This window comes from Nycticebus coucang, chromosome 13, assembly GCF_027406575.1.
Source record: "Nycticebus coucang isolate mNycCou1 chromosome 13, mNycCou1.pri, whole genome shotgun sequence".
Classification (NCBI taxonomy): Eukaryota; Metazoa; Chordata; class Mammalia; order Primates; family Lorisidae; genus Nycticebus; species Nycticebus coucang.
Window position 1 is genome coordinate 100047178 of NC_069792.1, and position 25208 is coordinate 100072385.

Consider the following 25208-nt stretch of genomic DNA (forward strand, 5'->3'; position numbering starts at 1 on the left):
CCTGTGACATGACTCCCATTCCTGAAGCCAGGCCTGCCTGTCTCTGCTTCTGGCACCACATGAGTCTCAGCGGGGGTGTGAAGGTGGAGCCGTCACCTCCCTCTGCCCTGAAGTCCCTGCTGCCCTTGCTGTCAGCCAGGTCTCAGGCTGGAAGCTGCATTTGGGGAGCAGGTGGTGGAATAGACCGATTGGTGGGGATGGTGGAGGGTGAGCTGGAGTCTGGGGACAGGCTGCAGAAAAGACTCCTGCCCTGAGACTGCCCCAGGCACTGCCTCTGCTCCCTGACTCAGACCTGCCACACTCATTGTTGAAGCTCCTTCGAAAACAAGGGCACGTGCCACCCAGAAAGAAAGCATGGTATGAGCAGGGGCCTGGTATGACCCCAGGAAAGCGCTGTGTACCACAGATACACAGAGGGCATCTGGAGAGGTCAGCTGGCCCGGCACCTCGGCCACACCACATATGCCAGCCAACACAGGGACAGCCTTGTTTCACTCCGTTCCTCTCAGGAAGCTGAGTTTACGTCCACAGGTACTGTGGCACATGCTGGCGGATGAGAACACAGCTTAGCACACCCACTCCAACATACCAGAGTCCTGAAGTTCAAATGCAGCATTCTTAGTCATACGCAGGCCTCTGCATAGGCTGGAAAGGCCTGCCCACCCCAGTGGCCTTTTCCTAGTGAGCTCAGTTCCTGGGGCTCCCGGGTGGCCTTTTTGAGCATGAACGTCAAGGCCCGTGTGCTGTGGCTGTGGCCCCACAGGCAGACAACTACACTAGCCTGCAGCGCTGCTGGGCGGTGAGGCGCTGGCTGCAGAAATGAACTGAGACATGCCACCATCCCTTCATGAACACCGGCAGCAAGTGAAATGGAGCAACAGTCCCATAATTTAAAGGTGAATTCAGAGATGTGCTTTTCTGCTTGTTCAGAAAAGCGGAGCACATTTGCTGTCCCAGACCCTGGCTGGGTCTCAAAGACGAGGAGGGACTAAAGGTGCGGGACACAGCTCCCCGGCCCTAGAGGGACATGTTGACCATTCCCAGGGTGCTGCATACTGACAGTTTTGGGAGATGGGAAGATACTGGGCTAGGCAGCCTTCACCCACCACAGTGAGACTTCTCACCTCAGGGGACAAGAAGAGAGGGCCTGGTGTGGTAGTGGAGGGCTCGGGCCCTCCGTGGTCCTCTGGAGGACACCTGTCCACTTCTGCCCCACCAGCCCCTCTAGGGCTCCAGCCCACATGAGCACCTTGTGCTGTCCCTAAGCAGGAGGCGTCTTCACCCCATCACAGCCCAGGTAGCTCCCCTGGGCCCCTACAAACAGCTCACACCTGCAGCTTGTCCCTGAAACTGCCCCTGAGGTCATCAGAGCTACCCAGGGCACACAGTACTGGCATAATCACTGGTCCCCGGTGTCATGCCTGGTGTAAGGCAGACACCCTGGGTGCTGAGTGAAGATGCCACTGGATGGGGGTGTCTGTGCTGTTCACCCACACACACCCGCACTGCTCTGCTGCATGCCCAGTGCCCTGCTCACGGGAGGGGCAAGTGCTGCAGGCTCCTCTACCCACAGGCCTCCCCCAACCTCAGCTCAGGCTCCCACAGCCACCTGTCTCTCCTCCCATGTTGCCCCCAGCCCTGGGTCAGGCCTCCCAACCTCCTCTCTGACTCCTCAAAATTCAACCCCGGGCCTAACCTGAGACCCAGGCAGCCCCTCAAAGCACATACCTGCCATAGACTTGGGTGTTTAGAGCCCTCTAACAGCACCTCGTGGCCAGATACTGCAATTTCAGCTTTAAAGTTTTGGGTGGTAGGATGCTGGGTAGAACTCCTGAGTGGGCCTCAGTGAGATGCTGGCCAAGCCCAAGAGCCTCAGGGACCCTTTGTCCATCTCTCTCCTCTCCTTAGACAACCCAAAGCCATCAGGACTTGTGCTTCCCAAGACAATTTGTGGAAGGCACCTGGCAGCCTAGAGCCCACAGCAGGAGGACACCCCCCAGGCTGCAGTTCCCATTTCCCGCAGCTGCTCTGAGAATCACATGTGGTACCCCTGTCTGGATGCCCCCAAATGCTGATGTGTAAGCTCAGGGTGACCTGGGGTGAGCGGGTGCCCTACTGCACTGAAATGTCCTCCCAGCAGCCCTAACAGGTAGTGATGAGGAAACTGAGGCACAGGTCACAGAGCAGCCACGCAGCAGAAGAGCCTGGCTCCAGAGGCCATGCCCCTGACCAGCAGAGCCAGGGCTCACCTGGCTGCTCTGCAGGCTCCTCCGTGCTCAGCCACACTGGGAGACACACTCCTGGTCCAAGACCTCCATGGCCCAATGACAGCCAGACACTACATGGCCAGGGAGCAGGACAGGGGCTATTAGGGATATTGTGGGGGGGTGGGGGTGGGGGCTCAGTGAAGGCTGCAGAGACCACCAGCTGGTCAGGCCAAGGTCAGGCCAAGGGACAAACCCCAGAGGGTAAATGGGACTACGGGGGGGGGGGGGGCTTTGCATCTCATTTGTTGCCTCCTTGATTTGCCTAAAAGTAAAATCTAGCAGAAAGGTCAGGACCAGCAGGAAATGGAGGCCTCTGATGGAGGTACTTGCACCTAACCTAATAAGTTACAGTCGTGGCAGAGCAGCCATGCAGACGTCTATAGAACCGGGCCACAGGCAGAGCCCTGAGCAGCGAGGGGACAGTTCCCTTTGTTGAAGCAGGTGGTAGGAAAAACTCTGTCTCCCACCCTGCCCCAGGCAGCCTGAGGGCCATGGTGGGTACTGCACATGCCTTGAGCAGTGAGAACCTTTCTCCCCTCCACCCCCAGCAGCCAGGGCTGCCATGGGGACGCCGTGGACACGGCATTTCCCAGCAAGGCTCCAACACAAGGTTGGCCCCAGTAAGTAAGGTTTGTTTTTTTCCCAGGCAAAAGCTGAACAACAATGGTGGGACCAGGAAAGCTCCCTGTTCACAGGAAACACTGTGTCACCGCCGTGGGCTGTGTGAGGTCACCGCGACGCTCAGGTCACATGCGGTGGCTTCTGTTCACAGCGCCCTGTGTGATAAACTGGTACTTCTTTGGCTGGGGGGCAGGGGAGAATGGGAAAGCTGCCTATAAATGTTGAACAAAAGCTCTGGAATGGGAACAGGGACTTACAGGCTTTCTTTCAATAGACAAAGCCTCCACGTCGAGATACATTTGTATTCTTGGACAAAAATGTCCTAACATTAAACACATGAGCACGAGTCCTGCGTGGGAAATGCTTGCCATACTTGAGTGAGCTCTGACTAGTTAAGAGTGGATGAAGTGGCTGCGTGAAGTGCTGCCCAGACACCGGGGGGCAGATGCCCATGGCTGGGCCACCTTTTCCTGGTGAGGGCCCCAGGGCAGGGCCCCTGATTCTGGGACTCCCTGGCAGTGGGGCTCTGCATGGGGGTAGGGTAAGGGAGCTGCAAGGAACATTCCAGAAGCAGCAGAGACACAGGAAGGTGGGGAACAGGGATAAAGGAGGTAAGCTCAGTGTTTTCTCTGGGGCTACACTCAAACAGGTCCTGATGTTAAGATGAGCAGACGAGACTGCCACCAGGCCCTTCTCCACCCTAGCCTGCAGCCCCCAGCCCCTTCCCAGAGGCCCAGGGACAGGTTTGGAGCCCTGTGCGGTTCAATAGGAGGCCTCCTCTCTGGGCTTTCCCAGCCTCCAACATGCCCACAGGCTGCCACTACCGGGGACAGCTAGCAGGCGCAGCACAGGGCACGGCCCTCAAGGCTGGGCTCAGGGACTCCTTACGTGCTTCGAGTGTGGTGAGAGTGACCACAGAGGCGCCTGGGGATTCTAGATGGAGGCCAAGGGGTTCAAAAGGCAGCATTCGAACATACTGACTTACGGTATATGCAGAATGGTCTTTCTGCACTATTCCCGAGGCTGGGCTTGGCCCCTGCCCGTCCTGCACCCCTGCGTGGGGCTGCTGCTCCTGTTCTCCGACAGGGCAGAGCCTCAGTAGCACCAGACATGCTGGCTCAGATCCTTGCAGGACACCAGCCCTACAGAGAGCAGACAGGAAGCTCCTCTTGCTTCTGTGACGTCCCAACAGTGCTGTCTGCTGCCCAGCTTGTGGGAGCCCTTTTCACTGGCTACCTCACAGGAATGTCCTCACTGGCCTCGCTTCAGATGGGGGCTTTGGCTGCCTGCTGCCCTGACTACAGCTCTTAAATACAGATGCTGTAATAAGCAAACATCTTCATAACACAGTGATGTTACTGCAGTTGTATAAGCAACTGAATATGCTCGGCTTAGGATTCCAGGAACTTCCTAATGAGCACAAAACCCAGCGCATGGCCTGCGACCTGGGCCTGACAACAAGGCCAAAGTTGGCCACAGCCTCACCTGCCCCTCACAGGGTCATCAGTGCTAGAAGCTGACTGCCCAGGCTTTGGAGAAGAAGAAGTGAAGCTTTTCAAATTCGACATGTCCACAACCTATCTCTTCATCTGCTGCTCCATACCTAGGCCTCTGCTGGGGTTCACTAACTCAGAGAAAAGACTCCAGCACCTAGCACTCATGCCAGCAGAACCCCAAGGTGAGAAGGGGCCAGGTGTTCTTGACCTCCTGGCCACATGTCCCCACGCAGCGCTTGTCCTCGTCAGCTCCTGCTGCCCACAGGGCCTTTGCACATACTGCTGTGTCTGCCCTTTACCTGGCCCACCAACTTCTTAGCGCCCTGAAAAGAGCTGCACTTGTAAGAGTCATTTCGTCTACACACAACAGACTTTCAACTGTCCCCTGCTTCCTCCCTTGTCCCTCCACAACCACCCCTGCCCTCACAGCCAGAGCGATCATCTAAAAACCTCAAGAAAAGGGTGACGCCGCACTGCCGACACCCACTATGACCTCCAGCCCTCGGATAAAGTCCCAACTCCTGCCCACCACCTGCAGGGCCCCACTCTACCCCCAGGCTGGGCCAGCCCACAGGGACCTCATCTGCCTCCTCCCAGGCTCCAGCCATCCCACCCCCCTTCTGTTCCTAGAAGCTGTTGGGCTCACATCCAGCTCAGGACCCAGCCACAGAGGCCTCTACGTGGAAGCCCCACCAGCCACCTGGGCAGTACCCCTCCCTCAGCGACAAGCACCATCTCAACTTATTCTGCTCATTTGTTTGCTTTCTTACTGAGCATCACAGAAGGTTCTCCACAAACCCTCAGTGAGTGAAAAACTCCTCATCAGCACGGCTCCCACCAGACGACATCCTCTGTGGCAGAGACCACACTAGCCTCTCCAGCAGGTAGATGGGTCTGGCAACAGATCTGCTGGGTGAGTGTCATAGCAGCTTCCTGGGAGCAGCTTCCAGGCCGAGGATACGTGCCAGGACCTCCAGAGGCAGTGCCTCCCTCATAGCCGGGGCCCTGCGAGTGTCAGAGGCCACCATGGTCGCCCATCCCCTACTGGCTGTGGGACTGTGGGAGCAGACTGGGCCTTGAACACCCTGTCATCATGTAAGGGGACATACTGATAAAGAAGGATGTCCTGAAGATTAAGAAAGCACAGAATGCACCTGGCACCTGACACTCCCGGACACTAGGACCCTTCCTGCCCTGCTGAGGCTGCAAGGATTTCCACTGGTAGCCAGTTCAGAGCACTGCAAGGATAGTTCAACAGCTCAGTTACATGATTTTAAGAAAGTTCTTTGAGAGTCCGTTTACTCACAGTAATAAATAAAAGCCTCTGTGAGCCAATCATCCGCAACACAGTGGTTGAGCCTGCTCTCTGAAGCAGGACTGCTCAGAGGCGGATGAAGTGTGGGCCTCAGTTTCTGCATCCTCAGTGCAAGACCCAGGGTACCTCCAGCTGCCAGGCTGGGAGCTCCCCAAGGTTCACGTGCTCAACAAACAACAACTCCATGACCGAGAGCCATGCCCCTCGGAATGTCAGAGGGAGTCATTTCTGTCCCCAGAAAGACCCACAGGTGCTCTGCGCAGGGCCCCACAAATCCACAGGACAATCTTTGCATGACGGACCAATGGTTGGAGGGTGAAGGGACCCTGAAGCAGTGGCTCTGGCACCAGGTGGAAAACGAGGTGGGCCGTGAACCACAGTGGGAGAAAACACCGGCTTCCTGTGAAATGAGCTGCCTGAGAAGTCTCAGGAATCGCTATACTGACAGGAGAGCACGGTGACAGGAGGTGGCCCCATAGGTGTCCTCTCAGTGTGGGACAGGGAAGGAGGTGCCGCACCTGAAGCTTTCGTGAAGCCCTGGAGTGTGACGCATGGGGCGCTCGTCACAAATAACGCCAGTGTGTGACAAGCTATCCTCCCCACGTGGGGCAGCCATTACCCTGGGACTGGGAAAACTGAGACAAATGGAACCTCAGGGCAGTGACTCCCACACGAGGTGGGGAGGACGACTGGGCAGGGGGGTCTCCCACACGACTGGGCAGGAGGAGTCCCCGCCCTGCTCTGCTCTGCCAGGCAGCAGGTGGGAGGTTGATGGCGGTGGTATGAGCCACTGGGTACGAGTCAGATGATGGAGGGGAGGGACATGGCAGGAGGGGCTTCCAGGCAAGGGAGGGCACCACCTTTGCACATGGCCCAGGCCCTCATGCAGCCAGCCAGCCTGTCTGGAACGTTCTCCTCCAAGCAGCAATGGAAAGGGCACTGCCGCAGAAACTTTCTTGGAACACCAGAGGGTAACAAGCTACAGACAGGTCTCGCTCCCCAGGCTCAGCTCTGCCCCTCCCAGCAGCGGGGCTCAGAAGTGACGTGACCTCCCTGGAGCACATCACTGTGGGGTTTTGCTCCCCAGCCTGGAATGGCTGTGCTGCTTGGTGGCCACAATCCCGGCCGGTGTGCACTGAGGACAGGGTGCTGCCACCCTACCCGTTCTCAACATGCACTTTGTAAAATGAAACCGATTCTTCAGCTCCAGGCCTGTGGCTGTTACCACATCTTCCAGGGCAGATGGGGGTACAATAGCCCAACACTCAGCTCTGTGCTCAAAGGACCTGCAGAAGTCCCAGCTGAACTCATTCAATGTCATCCTGGTGAAACGCCTTGACCTGGGGCAGCATTGCTTAGAACCAAGTGCTGTGAAACCAACAGCAGACAGCACCAACCCTGCTGGAAGGGCCCTGTGTGAAGGTGGGAGGAGGAGGATGGGAGCCCGTGAGGCCCGTTCTCAAAGCATGAGCTCCAGGCAGCAGGCAGAAGCACTTCACACCCAGAAAGCAGAGGCTGTCTACACAGACTGCACTTCGGTGAGGAGAGAGGGAATATGGGAGACCAACACCTCCTGAGAACCCCAAAGGGCTAATTTTATTTTTTTGAGACAGAATCTCACTCGTTGCCTTGGATAGAGTGCCCTGGTATCATCACCTCAAACACTCAGACTCAGGTGACCCTCTTGCCTCAGCTTTCCAAGTAGCTGGGACTACAGGCACCCACCACAATGCTTGGCTAGCTTTTTCTATTTTTAGTAGAGATGGGGTCTCACTCTTGCTCAGGCTGGTTTCCAACTCCTAAGCTCAGGCAATCCACCCCCCTCAGCCTCCCAGGGTGCTAGGATCGCAGGTGGCCAGACCAGGTCAGGTTTGGCAGAGCATGGGTGGTGCCAGGGCTCAGGCTGCACACACAGAGGATTAGTGTGGCAGCCCTCCCCCCACACCCTCCACCCAACTGCTGCTGGGTTGGAAACCTATCAAAACACAAGCAGCAGTTCTCATAGACATGCTCTCAACGACAAGAAACGTAAGCGTGTGTGTGCTGAAAACGATGGAAAATTTTTTAAAAATGTGATTGAAATTTATGAAACATTATAATCTCTCCCGAGAGAGCCAGCGCTTGAATGTTCAGGCAGAGCCTGCAGCCTTGGGTCAGCCCCCTCTGACCCCGGCTGTAAAGTTAAAGTCAGGAGCCAGTTTTTATTCCAAGCCATATTTAATCTACAGGTAAGCGCCCCAAGGAAGTCACCCTGGATGTTCCCTCTTGTCCGGTCTGACCACGCCCAAATTTCAATCTCCCTAAGATTTCCCATTTTATGATACATTTTTATCTGTAAAGGCCAAGTTCAGGTGACAGCGACCCGCACTTCCAACAACATATTCCACTGTCTCTTCTGTAGTGTTCTCAAAATAGTTCATAAGCCACAAAACATACCCACATACCCCTACACTTCACTTAAGGGGTGGTGGTGCAAAAGACCTATTCTGCACCCAAAGACAATCTATTCACATAATTACACGTGTACATGTTATAGAAGACTTATATCAAAACTAGTTTTTTGGAGACAGAGTCTCACTCTGTCACCATCAGTATAGTGCTGTGGCGTCAAAGCTCACAGCAACCTCAAACTCCTGGGTTCAAGTGATCCTCCTGCCTCAGTCTCCTGAGTAGCTGGGACTACAGGCACATAATCCCTGACTCGTTTTTCTATTTTTCGTAGAGACGGGGATCCCAGTCTTGCTCAGGCAATCTGAGCTCAAGATCCCTGAGCTCAAGCAATCTGCCTGCCTTGGCCCTTCCAGAGTACTAGGATTAGGCCTCCCAGGTGTAAGTCATGTTAGCCAGCCTTAAATAGTTACTATTATTATTTTTTTTTTTTGTAGAGACAGAGTCTCACTTTATTGCCCTCAGTAGAGTGCCATGGCGTCACAGCTCACAGCAATCTCTAACTCCTGGGCTTAGGTGATTCTCTTGCCTCAGCCTCCCAAGTAGCTGGGACTATAGGCGCCCGCCACAACGCCTGGCTATTTTTTTGTTGCAGTTTGGCCGGGGGCAGGTTTGAACCCGCTATCCTCAGTATATGGGGCCGGCACCCTACTCACTAAGCCACAGGTGCCGCCTCTTAAATAGTTATTTTTAAAGACAAAATCATCATCATCTAGGAAAATATTTTGCTCATGGACATATTCTATACTGATTGCTTTAAAGAGCAGGGTTAAGATAGTATTTGTTCTAAAATTTACCCGAAAAAAAACCCCTTATTCTTTCCATGATTCTAACTTTATTTTTGCTGAGTGTTTAAGCAAAATATTCAACATTTACAGAGTAATTCCTTTAAGAAACAACGCATCCTTCCCTGGAGAGCCAGGGATCACTGGCCCGCGTTCACCTGGCTGGGAGGGTGGGACTGCCCACAGAAGCTGCGCTGACACAAGGCCCACAGGTCACCACAACCTCAAACCTCATCTCTGAGTAAGCAGGTACCTTGTCCTAACATTTCAACAGGTATTTGTAATGTTCTGTTAGTATTCATTTAGCTTATTTGTGGCTTTTATTATAAAAGGTAAGCAATCAATTTCTGTAGGAATAATTGATAACATTTTCTCTATCTTCTTTGTGTTCTAAAATGTTCATAAAGTTACAATGATCTAATAAGCTTGGAAACTGCCAAGATATGTTATGTTGCTCACTCTAAACTACTGTCGAAAAGTGCAGAATCACTCAGCCTTCTCAGTAAATCACCTCCTTGCAGTGGCGGGTAAAGCTTACTGTGACCTGATCCCTGCCTGCTTCTCCAACTGCTCTGTTCAAGCTTGTGCCCTTCTACCATGCAAGACAGGTCCCCATTTCCTAACATGCCATACTCCCCACCACTCCTCTCCCCATACCACGCCCAGCACCTGCCTCACTGACCCTTTCTCACCTTTTGCAACACAGAGGTGCAGCGTCCCGACTTCCCGCCCTTTTGCACCAAGTCGGGTAACCCTCCCTGTGTTTTGTTCCCATTGAACCCCAGGCTCACCTTTGTAAGAGGTGACAACTTGTATTTTAACTGTCCTTCCTCATCTGTCTTCTCTAAACAAAGCAGAAAGCACTACCTTCACCCCAAAGCCACACTGTGCACCCTTCACGCTGGAAGGGAACGAACAGCCTGACCCTAACCATCCCCCCACCCCCGCCTCCACCTGGAGCTACATGGTCCCCAGGACAAACACTTGGCTTCCCACATTTCCTCTCAGCAAGACGCCAAATTTGTCAAGCTGTAAGTGCTCTGGTCACGTGTCCTAGCTGCCTGTTCCATCTCCAGTACTGGAGATAATGCCTACTGCCCCAATTCACAGTCACAAAGATGTGCCCACCAACCCGTGATGGGCTAATAAAGTGTGGCGTACAGACACCAAGGAGTACTATTCAGTCGTTAAAGAAAGATGGGAACTTTTCATCTTTTGTATTTACCTGAATGGCTTTGGAGAACATCTCTTAGTAAAGTATCACAAGATTAGAAAAGCAAGCTAATTTGAATCTAGTAGATGAGCAACTATAGGCCCAAAAGAAAAAAAAACATAATTTAATTAAATTCAAGAAGAGAGGAAGAGGGGAGGGGCTCAGTGCAGGGCACAGGGCATGCCTCGTGGGCGAAAGGCTCAGACACAACTCTGACTTTTCCTAGCAAATTCCAATAATGTGGCATACGTATCCCCATGTTAATGGGGGGTGGGAGGGCAGTGCCTAGCACCCAGCAGGTGAGTGATAGGTTAAGTATTTGATGGAAGAATAATAAATATGCATATAGCTCCTTGGGGGAAATTACTATGGTTGACATTTCATTGTTTTAAAAGTACAATGATCTGAAATGCAAGGAAATACAGACTTCCCAATCCAAACAAAACATCCTGGCACAAAAAGTTCTTTGATATTATGGTCAAAATTCAGGAACCTCTGACCACTCCCACCCCAAATACAAGTAACGGGTATGCCACCCGGCCAAAAAAAGAAACCTGAGTTTCAGCCTGGGTCTCCTTGCCGTCATGGGTGGACACTGGGTGCAGTTGCCCACGGCCGCCAGGTGACTCTAACAGCGTCAAGTGTTACGCTGCTACTGAAGTTAAAAAAAATGTGGTAGTGAAGTTGAAAAGTGCACTGACTCCCATTTAACTAAAATCATGCACTGCTTCTACAAAGCTGTTTTACAATTGAGTAGAACTGTGTTACAGTAAGTGGATTATATTCATGTGTTTTAATTTCCTATACATTAGCATATTTCAGTATTAACATCAAGCCAGTACAGAGTGTGTGGTACAGTGCGGGGCACAGAATTCATTAGGCCTGTTTTCAATAGTAACTCTCAAACAACCGGAAACTACATTTTTATCCGGAATATACAAATCCCCATGGGTGCTGGATAACGGGAGATGACTGTCTGTGATCGTCCCTTTGGTGCATGGCTGCCAGCTGTTATAACCATGTGGGGCGCCTGGCCTGGGGCCCTGGCTCAGGTGGGCTCACACGCAGGCTCCCAGGCAGGTGATGTGTCCCCACGCTAGCCTGCATCTCCACACTTGGCCTTGGGTCACTGTCCAAGATTTCCTTAAGTCTCTAGTCAACAGGACGTCCAACTTCTAGTTGAGTTCTGGAGTGCTCATGCTTTTTCATTTTATTGTGATAAAATACACACAACATAAAACGTAACCATTTCAATCATTTTAAGTAGAGAGTTGGGTGGCACCAAGCACATTCATACCGCTGTGCAGCCATTGGCACCACAGCCACCTCACACCTGCTGAACTACTTCCCAAACTGAAACTCTGAGACCGTAAACACTGACCCCTGCCCCCGTCAGCACGCACCATTCTACTGTCCCTCTCGGTGACGTGGCTCCTGCAGGGCCCTAGTATGAGTGGAATCCTGCAGTGTTTGTTCTTCTGTGACTGGTTTATGTCTCTGAGCACAAAGTCCTCGAGGGCCATCCAGTCGTGGCCACTCACCATCCCCTCCCACTCCACACCTGCAGTCCGGCCCTGCCTGCCTCCTAGTAGGATGGAGCCCCCGGAGGGCAGAGGGCACTGAGCTGCTCCAGGTGTGTCCCTGGCACCAGCCACTGACCTGACACAGGGGAGGCACCAGCAGACAGCAGGCAGCGCCCTCCCCAACGCCAGGCGTGTGCTGGGTGCCCACACCTGGCACACTCCCCAGGGACTATGGACAGCACAGCACACTGCTGTGCCTGAGGGTGCCAGCGAGCAGCCACACGCTGGCCACCGGCAAACCAGGCACAGGTACCCTTCTACTAGGAGTCTCCCCAGACTTTTCAACATTAGTCTCCAGCCCTGAGTCAGTCCACGTGGGAAGCAGGACAAAGAGTATGCACTGATGTGACAAGGTGGCGCAGGGGACCTGGGTGATCAGGCAAGGGGTGCCCCTCCGGAATTCTGCCTGCCAAAAGGAGACTTTCTGAGGGGAGCTGCTAAGTCTCGTTTTTCAAAGCAGGAAAATAAACCTACAGTGTGGCATCTGCAGGTGCCCCTCGGGCCACCAGGCACCTTAAGACCCTTCTTACTACATGCAAAGGAAATTCCCAGAAAGGTGCCAAATGTGTTCATGCACCAACCTCCCAGGCAAGGGAGTTGCAACATCACACAAGTCAGGAGGCCAAGAGTTTTAACAGGCGCCAGTTGGACACACCCTGGACAAAGAAGGCAGTGAGCATAGGGGGTACCTGCTCAGCATCCACCAGCCCACTCCAGGAGGCGCTCACACATCACGGCCTGACAACCCACTTAACTGCACATCCACACTCACACACACTGATGGGCGTGTTTTCACTTGGATACAGTCCTCACCAAAGCTGTGCTTACACACGCACCCTGTGGCTTAGGCCACTCACAGCTTTAGAGGCAGCACTCCAAGGTCCTCTGGGGATGGGGCTGTGGGCCTGGGGCCCGGGACCCACCAGTGACTCAGTGCCAGGCTGTAGCCTAGTCACCTTGACACACCTGCTCCCACCAGCACCTGTCCTCCAATGGTGAGGCCCTCCCCCAACCCATGGAGTTAGAGGGAAGTGATGGGCACTTAACACATTTTAAACGCCCAGTGTTTCTGTGAGGTGGGCTTCCCCACAAGAGGAACAGACAAGCTTCACATCGTAGCTGATTGTGTCTTAAGAATCCTGGTTCACATCAAGACACAGGAAAGGGTAACAGCGTCTGGGAACAGCTATGAAGGGAGCACAAGCCTTAGTCATCACACGCAGCCTCCCGAATTAGAATAAGCCTGGTGTTCTGCAGGCAGTGCTTGTGTGTCCCCGGAGGCTGCACTACCCTGGGTTTCCACCAACCATGCTGGGGTCTCACACTAGGCTAGTACTAACTCAGGAGTCAACAGACGGGGACCAATGACACTCCTCCATTCTCTTCTGAGGTCCATTTTTCCCTTGAGTGCACTTCCTGAACAGGAGGGAAATGTAAACAGGAGGGAAAGCGACACTTCCCTTTCCCAAGGGAAAAGACCACATGGGAGCAAAACACCCTCACCGCAGGAATGAACAGCCAGGATGGGCTCTCCAGCAAAGCTGTGGGACTCAGAGCCCTGGGCTGGCTCTTCAGAAAGGTCCCCCCAGGGCTTTGCAGCCATCTGTCCCCAAATATTCCTTCAGATGTAACCACAAAAGCCAATTCAATTCTAACTCTGAAACACAGATTCACCACCTGCCCTGTTCAGCCACCATGACGCGTAAAGCAGGGTGGCATGCCACCCAGGTGCTGAGGATGGCCTAGGCAGGCCACAGGGGAGGGCGGGGACAGCCACAGGCTCCACAGAGCAGGTGAGGGTGTCCCGGCCCTCACTGGTGGCTGGTGGGTCACCTCACTCTCCTCCTCCTTCATCGCAGAGCTGTGGGTCTCTTCGGAAACCACCGGGGCCAACAACACAAAAACCACCTCACAGGCTGCAGGTGCTGCTCTGATGTCCTTTGAGTGACTTTCTGGGCCTGAGGATATTAAGTCTTTTAAAAATCTCCTCAAAAGCTCACCATCTAATAGAGGGGGTGGAAATTTAGCACATAAGAGATGTGGCACCTCAAGCAAGCAAAGACACCACGAACAGTGATTCTGCATCAAGGACGGCCAGGAGGCTCGGCACCTGTAGCTCAGGGGCTAGGGCGCCAGCCACATACAGCAGAGCTGGCGGTTCCAATCCAGCCTGGGCCCACCAAACAATGACAACTACAACCAAAAAATAGCTGGGTGTGGTGGCAGGTGCCTGTAGTCCCAGCTGAGGCAAGAGAATGGCTTAAGCCCAAGAGTAAGAGTTGGAGGTTGCTATGAGCTGCGACGCCACAGCACTTTGCCCAGGGCTACAGCTTAAACCTCTATCTCAAAGAAAAAAAAAAAAAAACAGCCAGGAAACCACCCCTGGCTCAGCCAGGGAGGCAGACCGGCAGCTCCACAGAGCGGCAGCTCCGCATAGCAGCCAGTACCTTACCTGCAGCAGATGGCCCCCACAAGTACACTCCCTGGGTCTTGAGGGGCAGTGACAGGACCCAACACTGCCTGCCTAGTGTGTTAAGCGGGCAGGACATCTCCAAGGGTTAGGACAAAGTGGAGGTGTCAGCTGCCTGTGGGGCTGGGGACGAGGAGCCTGGGGGGGCAGGAGCCGATGGAAGCCTGTCTGCCCTGCTGAGCTCCGAACACCATGAACACTATAGACTTAGGAAAGCAGAGTTTATATTTGAAGAGAGTCTGCACTGCTGTGACTCTGCTGAGAGTCTGGCCCTCACCTTGCTGCTGGTAGGGCCCACTCTGCTGGTGGGGCAGTGCTGACCAACGCCTGCAGTGACGGGGCGCTGTCCTCCCTTCACAGCCAGGCAGGTCTTGGGTGTGTGAGCAGGAAAGGAGGTGCGGCCTGCAGGGTCTCTAGGGCAGATCCACCCCCTCCTTTGCATGCCAGGGTGGTCTTTCCTCCTTGGCCAGAAATTCCACAACACCCCTTACCCCAGCACTAGGAGTGGCCCTTGCTTCCAGCCCAGAGGTTCCTTCAGAAAAAGAGGCAGCTGTTTGGAATCAAGAGACATGGGCTCGGGTCCCCCCTTGTCTAGGTAGAAGGGGAACGGGTCTTTCCTGCCTGGCCTGCCGGATCCCAGCTGTGACAGCACAGTGTGCAGGGATGGCAGTTGGCAAGCAGCGGGCAGGGACAGTCCGAATCCCCATCCAGGGTCAGAGGAGAAAGGGGTGAGCTCTCCTAGGAGCCTGGCCTTGACCTCCCTTTACAGGGAGGTGAAAACAGAAGAGCTCCATATTCCCCAAGCACAGATGTGGGCACATCCTGCCCAGTCTCATTTTCACCACACATGCATCTTGCTGAGGACTGGGGGAAAGAACTAGTCACCAAAAATAAAAATCTAGACTCAAACTACCATGAAAGGAGAACAAAGCCTGGCACAGCTGAAAATGACCAGCCAGGGGCTAGGTTCTTCCCAACAATCTAGTTCACATGACAAATGGGATACAAGAAATAAGATAAGTACTAGAATCATTATTTTAAAATTTCTCAAACCTAGGTATCCCACAGGCTGTGCCCAAATGCCCTCTATACCAAGAATGGACCTGCCTACTAGTTACAGTGTCTCTACATTACTTTTCTACAATGAATGTTTAGACCAAGGGGGTGAAAGTCACAATTAAGCAATGTTGGATCTTGTATCAAAATAAGAACACAACGCTCCAGTATCAGCAAGGGGGATAGATAGTGGCTAGGCCAGAGGACTTGAGGTTCTCAAGAGAATCAAAAGCTGTGTGGGCTGTTGGTTGCTCTGGTTCCGATGGCCGGTGCCCCAGATTAACAGCCAGAAGCTGCACTGTCATGCTGCTGAGCCGCATTTCCGCATCTGTTAAACAGCTCAGTGATCCTGCCCTGACTTACAGACTGCCAGGGCCTGGCGCTGATGCTCCCTACCACTGCTGGAGCACAGATGCCGCAGGAGTCAATGTCTGCCTGAGACTGCTAACCGCAGCAGGTAGCCCAGAGGGCTCTTCAATTCTGCTCATACTCCATTCTGGCCCCTCTATGTAATAGTATCTATTATTAGAAATAAAATCATTTATTAGAAATTACTTCAGTAGGAAAGAAAAGTATAAAAAATAATGCTGTAAGCGCGACTGTAAGAAACTAAAGGGGCCAGGGCAGGTGTCGTGACTCATAACCTGCAGTCCTAGCACTCCAGAAGACTGAAGCAGGAGGATTGCTTGAGGCCTGGAGTTAAAGGCTATCCTGGGCAACATAGTGAGGCCCCTGGCTCTACAAAAACAATCACAATTAGCACATATCTGCAGTCCCAGCTACTCAGGAGACTGAGGCAGGAGGATCACTTAAGCCCAGGAGTTGAGCTATGAAGACACCACTGCACTAAAGTCTGGGTGACAGAAAAGCTGTCTTTCCGAATAAGAAAACAACAAAAAATAAACTAAAATCAGAAATTAAAACCAAAGTAAACAAAAGAAAAAACTGTATGTAAGAGTATAAATTAATGAAACAGGAAATGGAAAATAGAGAAAAATCAATGAAATCAAAAGCTGAGTCTTTTCAAAAGATCAACAAAATTGATAAACCTTTGACCAGACTGATCAAGACCAATTACAATATCAGAAAAGAGGAAACATCACTACAGACCTTACAGACTTTAAAAATCACTACAACTAAGTGAGCTTAACAAGACCGCATGATACAAGGTCAATGCATAAAAGTCACTTCTGTTACTCTATACAGTGATGAACAATCAGAAATCTAAACAGTATTATTTACAAAAGCATGATACAATTAAATCCTTAGAGACCTATAAATAATGACAAGACGGGGTCCAAAGATGCTGTGAGCTATGGTCATGCCTCTGCATCCCAGCATGGGCAACAGAGCAAGACCTCATTTCTGAAAAGAAATAAAAGGAAATAAAAGAAATTAAGTACTGGCTCACGCAGCAAAATGGACGAATCACCCAGAAAGTGTCACACCAAGTGGCAGAGGTGCTGACTGCGTGTGGTGAGACCCCACTTGCATCAGTTGCACAACAGGCAACAGTGTGATGGGAAAGGCAGGCTAGGGGTGGGGCAGTGGCTCATGTGAGGGACCCTCAGGAGGCTTCTGGGGTGAGGACACAAGCTGGGCAGCGCATGGCGTCAGTGAGCGCTCCTGCTGTGCTGTCTGCCTCGGCCCACCTGTTTGTGCCAACTCTCCCAAGTTCAGCTTCATCCCTGGAAGCTTATATGGAACAGATATACCTACAACTTTGAAAAACTACTTTTGATATACAGAATGTATCTCATATAGTAAAGTATTTCCAGATAGTTTCCTGACTTAGGACAGTTCCAACTTAGGAGTCTTCACCATTACAATGGTGCAAAGCCATGTGCACCCAGTAGAAACCGTACTTCAAGTACAATGCAACCATTCTGTTATTCACTTTCATTACAATATGCGATAAAGTACATGAGCTATTCAACATTTAATCATAAAATGGCCTTTGTGTTAAGATTTGCCAACCTGTTTGCCAATTTAAGTGCTCCGAGCACACTTACGGCAGGCCAGCCTGGGCAACGCCATCCAGTAGGTTATTATTAAATGCATTTTCAACTTAGGGTATTTTCAACTTACAATACGTTTACTGGGACAAAACCACATTTATTTATTATCCTGAATTATCTAAAGTCAATAAAAGTCTCACATAATAAATTAAACACTCAAAACCAAACAATGAAATGTGCTGGGAGTTAAATGGAATCAAGACAATACATAATACATGAGAATTCCAAGGCACTGTGTAGGTGTGTGAGTTTGTAAGGCCGTGATCCTGAAAATCCACCACTAAGAGAGTTCAGAAGTAACAGATCCCGACATCTCTTTACCCTGCCCATCCATTTCTCAGTGAGAAGAGTCTCTGAATCACGCCTTTGTTCCCTGGCCTAAGAGGTGGTGTGAACGAAGGGTGGCAGGTGGTGGTTTCTGATCCTAGCCACCTCAGCTTCGTTGCAACAACTGCTGTCATGATGGCCTTGGTGCCAAGTCCTCAAACATGGAACAAACAAAACAAATGTTTGGTAAAATTACTTGCTACCCAACTTCCCCCTTGCTATGTCTTTCCATTCTATGAACGCACCAGGCATCCTCGGGCCCCTGGACATGCTGCCCAAGTGCCCTCTCCCCGCTCTCCATCCCACGCCAGCCCAGCTGCCAATAGTCTGCGTCTCATCCTCTCATGGCACTTTTATTAAAGTGGCGCTCACCAGTCGGCTCATTATCTCCCCCTCCTCTCCCACTGAGGCAAGCCACACGGGCACAGGTGCTGTGTCCTGTCCACTCCTAGTGTCCCCACCCCCACGTGACAGACACACAGGCGAAAGAACTGAGAGTGACCTACACTTGATGGTGTCCCACAGCCCTCCAGTCCCCCAGAAAAGGACCTTTAACTTCACCTCTTGAGGCCTTCTCAGAACAAGGTTTCTCAAGATGAAAAATAAAATACCTAGAATTATGAAGGTGAAAGTACACAATCATCAAACACCAGAAAAGTCATATGTGTGGTTCTTTATTAACATATTAAGTGACAACACCCAGGGTGGATGTGGCAACAACTGTGATTTCTGAAATAATACTGAGCATCAACATTAACCCCAGACACCTGCTCCCACTGTGCCAGGATGAGACACCTGTGCTCCTGGCTGCTAAGGAAATGCTACACTTTCATATTGGACCTCAGCTCCGCAGCACCGGGGCTGAGTAAGGAAAATTTTATTATGTTTGTGGCAAGAAACATCCTTAAAACCACCAAGCAGATTCAAAAACATTCTAACATATAAAATGTGGAATTCTAGAATAAAACTGATACTTTTACATTGTTTGCCCTTTTACCCTCTCTGAGGCTAAGGGGTTGAAAAACTTAAGACTTTAAGACTTCTTAAGACCACAGGGAAAATTGAACATTCTGACAGAACTTCCAGGGTCTAGGAGATTCCCCTAGTATCAACATGGAAGGGACACAGCATGACCCACATGCCGTTTGGCCATCTAAAGAGCACGATAAACTCAGGTAATGAGATGGCAAAGAAAACCACACTGGTGCTTCCCATGCACGGCCAGACACTGTGACCATGCTCATTTTACAGACAGGGAACCTGGGGGTGCCAGGGAGGCTCCCTAACCTTCCCAGGATGACATGGCCAGCAACTGTCACTGCTAGTGGCTGTGTCCTTCATTCGTGGTTCACCACGTGTGTTGGGTACCTCGGGGGCGGGGGGGGGGCACGCCAACAGTCAGTATTTACCATGCCAATCCAGTTGCAGACCTCAACCAGCACTTTGCCAAAACCACAATTCATTGTCAAATGCCCAAGGACTGTTCCTCCCCGACCCCAGCTTAAAGCAGGAGAAAACTGTCATTAGAGGGGTGTAAGGGGGAGAGGACAAGGACTTCTGTGTCCTGGGCTCCAAGTAAACTGTCCTACCTCATACCTCACCACTAAGGCCAAGCTTACCAGCCGGCACTGGGCTTACCACTGGCTGCCGCACTTACCAATCTGCAGCAGGATGGGGGTGACCAGAGCCGTCTCCATGGCATAACAGAACTCCCTGCCAAACATCACCGCCCCGTGCATCACCCACAGGCGCGTGGGGATCCGGTCTATGGAGCCCTCGCTGAGGGTCTCGTCCTGGTTCTCGGCATCTGACTCGCCAGGCTTCTGCGGGTCCGGCAGGGACACAGGTAACTCTTGAACTTGCATAGATTCTGAGTCGGCATTCTGCGGAGCCATTTTCATTACCACCAAAAATATATATTTATATATATTTATTCTATCTATATAAATAATACTATCATATATCTTTAATGATAAATTAAGACGTCTTCTGTGTTCCTCAGGCAAGTAATACTTATATTCCTCTTTGTACAAACAGGGATCTCATGACTTCTCACAATTGTATGAGACACGCAGCAAAACGATTTTTTGGTTGGATTTTAAACATATGGCTTGCTGGTTTACTGTGAATTAGAGTTAAAAATCCATAAGTGCCATTCAGTTAATACCAGTTTCATCATTATTATTGAAGCGGTGCTGAAGTTCTTTCGACAGAGAGGTGGGAGGGTGACACACACAGGTGGTCCGCCGTTAATCCCCATCGAGTGACTGGGTGATCTGCAAAACAGGAAGAACAACCCACCAGAGTCAGGGGCGGCCTCCATGCGGCCCACATGGGCCGCCACCCACTCCCACGAGCCAGCCATGTGGCTCCTAGGGCCTGACACCACATCACAGGACAGAATTCTATGGCCCTGTCATAGCCTCGGTCCTCCAGCGCACGCTGTGGGTGTGTCTGTGAAACAGCAAAACCTGATTTCTAGACAAACAACATTTTCTTGTTCAGAATTTAATTCTGGGCGAAGACAGAGGTGGGGCAACATAGGCAAGCAGGACTGGAGACGATGAGCAGAGAGGAGAAAAGACAACAGTGCGCTGGACTCAGTGTACTTCGGTGCACACGCCCCTGCCCTCGGAAGGTGGCTAGGGGTGCCCTTTATGGCCTACAAATATGATGACAGGGAGCTAGGAAGGGGGGGACCAAAAGGGGAAACTAGACCCTCTGGAGAGGTGGCAGGAAACACATGGGGGAGTGGCACAGGCGGAACAAGGTGGGTGAGGCAGACCATTCCTGCCCTGAGGGGACTCACGTCTACCCCATGGCCTCCAGATTCCTGGGTGTCAGCCTGCTCAGGGCAGTGGGCTTTGACCTTTCTGGGTTATAAACTTTTTGATGATAAAATGGAAGTTACAGACCTACTTTGATTATAGTATCTAGGGGTTCAGAGAGTCCCAACCCACAGGTATTTTCCCCAAGGGGCTGTGGAACTCCTATGCCCCAATCTTAAAGCTCCCACCATCCAGCTCCTGTGAGCCAGCTTGGTGGCATGTTTTCCCCCTGGATGAACACGTCAGAATAAAACATAGTCTGCCTGGAAATAAACTAACCGGAAATGTCCCCTTAGAAATGAGTTAGGGAAATGAGGTTAATCTCTCCCCAAGCAAAGCAAGATGAAGGATTCAGAACACCCCAAGTTCTTCTGGCCCCTGAAGTTCCCCTGAAATGATAAAGCAGTATCCATGTGTCAAGGCAGCTCAGCCTCACAGACAGGTTTAAAAACTGGTTTTGATAATGATATTTAAAGTTACTATCCACTTAACCAAAGGTGGTCATAATTAGCACAGCACACAGGGGACCAGAAACCTGGAGGTATCATCTTCACTTACTAACCTCCTCAGGCAGTCCCGAGGAGCAAGGGCAGGTCTGTAGCCAGCTGAGCCTGAAGATGCCACCCAGACCCCAGGGGCGGCTCCACACTTGTCCCAGCAAGAGTTCTGCCCTCAGGAGGTTCCCAAAGACAGCTCTGCATTTAGCGCTCGCCTTCTAGCTTCTTCTATAGCCTCTCATGCAGCCCCCTAAACTGATTCCTGGGGAATCAGAGGTTCTGGTAATCCTTCTCTACATTTATATCCCAAAAGTTCACTAAAATTGCAAACAGCAGATCTTCCTTGACAATTCTTTCAAATTTACACAACATTCTCTACTACACAAACATCTCAATTAAAACAACTGTTTCCAAACAGTTATTTTGGAATATAACACAATATTGCTTTTTAAAATACCTTATCATGGAACTACTTCTGACATCTGTAAACAGAACAGCACAGTAAATCCTCTTGCTTTAACAATTACTAACACTTTGCTATCCTTGCTCCATCACTATCTTTCCGAATCATTCCTAGCCTAAGAGAAATTGTCATGAGTTCTCTTATGGTCAACCTTACACCAATAGATCAATGATTTTAACTACCTCCTTCCACCAGCTAAGGGTGGTCATTCTTATGAGAAACAAATGTGTCCAGACACGTTTGTAAAACCCAAATTGTCTGGCATTCTGGCCAAATGACAGCAACTACTTTCCTAAGGAGCCTTCAGGATGAATCATAAACGTCACACTCTTTGGTTCTGTTCAGTCCGCCATTGGTCCCACGCTGCATCTGCGCCTAACTCCGAGAACGACTTCAGCTGTAGCCAGAGCCCAGGCAGCCAACCTCTGTGTGAGTGCACATGGGTCTTCCGAGGTGGGTTCTGTTGGGGAGCTTCTCTAAAATCCATCCTCTGCCTGCAGCTCAATCCTGCAAATGCAGCCCAGGTCACAGCTTGCTGGCCCTGACTGGCCTGGTGGAATCTCCTGGAAGGCGGCTGATAGGAGGGCAGGCCTGTGACAGGAGGGCCTGCACTGCCTTCCACATCCCCAGCTGCACATGGGGTTCAGTCTCTACCAGTCCTCACTCAAACAGAACCGGGAACACAAGAGCTCCACCTCCAAAGTCAGGAGAGAGAGGGAATTGGGGCAGTTTTTAGCTGCTTATTTGCAAAGAGAAGGCTACGTGAGGGTGGCTGAGGAGCATACACAAAGCCCCACCAAGGCCGGCACCTCCCACCCAGGGTGTGCAGACCTGAGCTCCAGCCACCCAGAGAGCTGAGGAATCAGCTCCAGATTCCAAGCAGGAGAGCTTCGCTTCTCCCAGGAAAGCTGGGGCAGTCACAAAATTAAACCCTCAGGGACTTGAGGGGCCTGTGTCTACAGTGGCCCAGGTATAGATGTAGGAGGGCTCCCCTCAGAACACAGAGTCAGTCACTCCGCTGGAAAGCCTTGAAACTTGCCTCTGCCATACTTCTAAAAATCAGCTCAGGCTGGGTGCCCATCACTCAATGGTTAGAGCACTGGCCCCATGCATCAAGGTTGGTGGGTCCGAACCCAGCCCAGGCCTGCTTAAAAAAAAAAAAAAAAAAAAAAGGCCTGTAATTCTAGCACTCTGGGAGGCTGAGGTGGGTGGATTGCCTGAGCTTACAGGTTTGAGACCAGCCTGAGCCAGAGCGAGACCCTGTCTCTAAAAATAGCCAGGAGCTGTGGCGGGTGCTTGTACTGGCTCCCAAGTAGTCACAGCTACTTGGGAGGCTAAGGCAAAGGAATCACTTGAGCCCAAGAGTTTGAAGTTGCTGTGAGCTATGACGCCATGGCACTCTACTGATGGTGACAAAGTAAGACTCTGTCTCAAAAAAAAAAAAAAAATCAGCTCAAATTTTGTTTTCCAAAGAGAAAATGAAAAGGAGGGAGACCAGCAGCTGGACAGGAAACAGAGCGTCCTGGCCCCCTGGTCACCTCCCCCATCCTAGTTGGAACAAGCCATCCAACAGCTGTTTAGGGTGCTGAGCTGGCCAGCAAATCCGCCTCACCCTTGGTGCCAGCAGTGCCGCAGTGGGTGTTTTCAGCACAGCACACAGGCCCGCTTTGGTCTCGGCTATACATGGGGGATAAGCCTGCCAAGGACATGGGGCACCCATCTCCAGAACCCCACTGGTGCCACCTGCCAGGGAACTCCAAAGAAAGGGACCACCCCTACACGTGCACCCTGGATCTCTCCCTGTGCAACATGATGTCCATAGGCCCCAGCGCCCTTGAGTCTGGCTCTGCCTCCTGCCCCTCCCGGCTTCAACTCAACTACCCTGAGTCCAGTTGTCCAGGCTCAACTGGACCCCTTGAGAATGGGTGACCCCTGCTTCTGAGCTGGATAACAAAGCCCTGTCCAGGCAGTGAGTTGCCCTCACAAGATTCCATCACCCACTTTCATCTGTTCTCAGATCTCCCAATGTCTGCCCCTGAGAGGGGGGGGCCCCTTCCCACCCTCTGGCACTATGCCTGGCCACACAGCAGGAGCTTAGTGGGGTGTGTTGAAAGAACAAATGAATTGAATGAATGAATGAGGATAACCAGCTGATAAGTATCAATACTGCAGGGCTTAGCTAGCAAGGCACCCCACCCTGCTGCTATGCTGAACAGTCACACCAGATGATCTGAGCCTCCCTGAGCCCTCATGGAATGACGTGAGCATGCTGAGGCTCACCTGTCACTCAGGAAGTCTAGGCATTAACACAGCAGCTTCCCTCCTCAGGCAGTGCAAATGCAGTGAAGAGAGTTTACGGGTAACTTCACTGTCATCTATAGTGATGAAAACGACAAACATTGTTAGCATCTTCTGGATTTTTTTAAAGGAACAGTTAATTAGTACAAAAGTCTACCACACGTCTCATATCTTTGAACTTATCCACATAATATTGTTAGTCTGAAGTGCTAACCCAACGCAAGCTTCAAAAACTTCTAGTAGGGGTAGTGTCCGTAGTTCAGTGGGTAGGGTGCTGACCACATACACCCAGGCTGGCGGGTTCGAACCCGGCCCCAGGCCAGCTAAACAACAACGACAACTGCAACAACAACAAAAAAATAGCCGGGCATTGTGCCTGTAGTCCCAGCTACTCGGGAGGCTGAGGCAAAAGAATCACTTAAGCCCAAGAGTTTGCGGTTGCTGTGAGCTGTGACGCCACAAAACTCTACCCAGGGAGAGGACATAGTGATACTCTGTCTCAAAAAAAAAAAAAAAACAAAAAACTTCCAATAGTGGACACAGTGAGGCAATGTTCCAAACAGCAACTTTAACACAGCCCAATTAACTGCTAGACCCAATCAACACATTTAGTGAACAATGAATCTCCTTAAGGACACACATCCATCTGGCCACCGTGGTTGGAGGGGTGACAGCCTTCAGGACAACATACAACTGCTCATAGTAGGGAACCACCTGATTCCTGTTTCCCAAAACTATTTCTGCAGAGCCCTGGGATTCTGTTAACCTTTAGGGGATACCTATTATTTTAAATAATTTTTTCATAATTAAAAAGTTTAAGCATTATACTTAAAAATAAGGTCACACTGCCTCATCAAGGAGACACCGCGGATACCTGAAGTCCCACAGGACAGAGCTGCTGAGGGAGCGCGAATGGGTAGTGCCATCCTGGCCCCTGGGAGGGGAACCAGAAGCACCATTCTGTGTATTTGTTAAAGGGCTGTCTGTGGCCAGAGGACGGGGCCCTGCATCCGAGGCACATGGGAAAGGTACCAGCAAGTTCTGACACTTCAGAGAACACAAGGGTATGTCCCATGAAGACTCAGGCGAGGTGGTACCCAGCCTGAACTCAACCACAGCCCTCTTCAGGGCCTGGAAGGAGCACCCATGTGGACACTGAGACGCCGAGAAAAAGTTCAAAACCCTTCTCTTTTCTTGGGATTCCATCTTTCCATCTCCAGGGCCCTACAAGAAACAGAAGCAAAGACGCTCTAAGAAGAAAAGGAAGGAGACCACAGGGACAGGCGGCAGTGGCCCCTGACCATGGTGCACCGGGTATGTCCTCACACAGAGGGGTGAACCACTGAGACACAAAGCCAGCTTCTGGGAGGAAGCTATTTCACATAAAGGCCACAGCACCTCTGCAAACGTCACTTTCTTCCGCAGCACACAGCAGGGAGCGCCTTGCTAGAGCTCAGCACAAGGAGGACCGTGCCCTCCTTCCCAAGTGCCTGTGAGCCTCCGCTCCGGCTGTTTAAAGTGTG

The 25208-nt window shown here is 51.5% G+C and overlaps 1 protein-coding gene across 2 annotated transcripts in view; it reads right to left on the reverse strand.

Annotated features, from left to right (window-relative positions):
* SLC45A4 (solute carrier family 45 member 4) overlaps positions 1-25208 on the reverse strand; it is a 79229-nt gene that overhangs the window by 19367 nt on the left and 34654 nt on the right. The window contains exons 1-2 of one of the 2 annotated variants that reach the window (XM_053559183.1): positions 23668-23744; positions 19257-19875 (exon numbers count right to left, since the gene is read on the reverse strand). In XM_053559183.1, coding sequence (XP_053415158.1) covers positions 19257-19500 — 244 coding nt within the window. In that variant the 5' untranslated portion in view covers positions 19501-19875; positions 23668-23744. Of the gene's footprint in view, positions 1-19256; positions 19876-23667; positions 23745-25208 lie in introns of those variants that run through there. The other variant, XM_053559182.1, reaches the window with a different exon arrangement.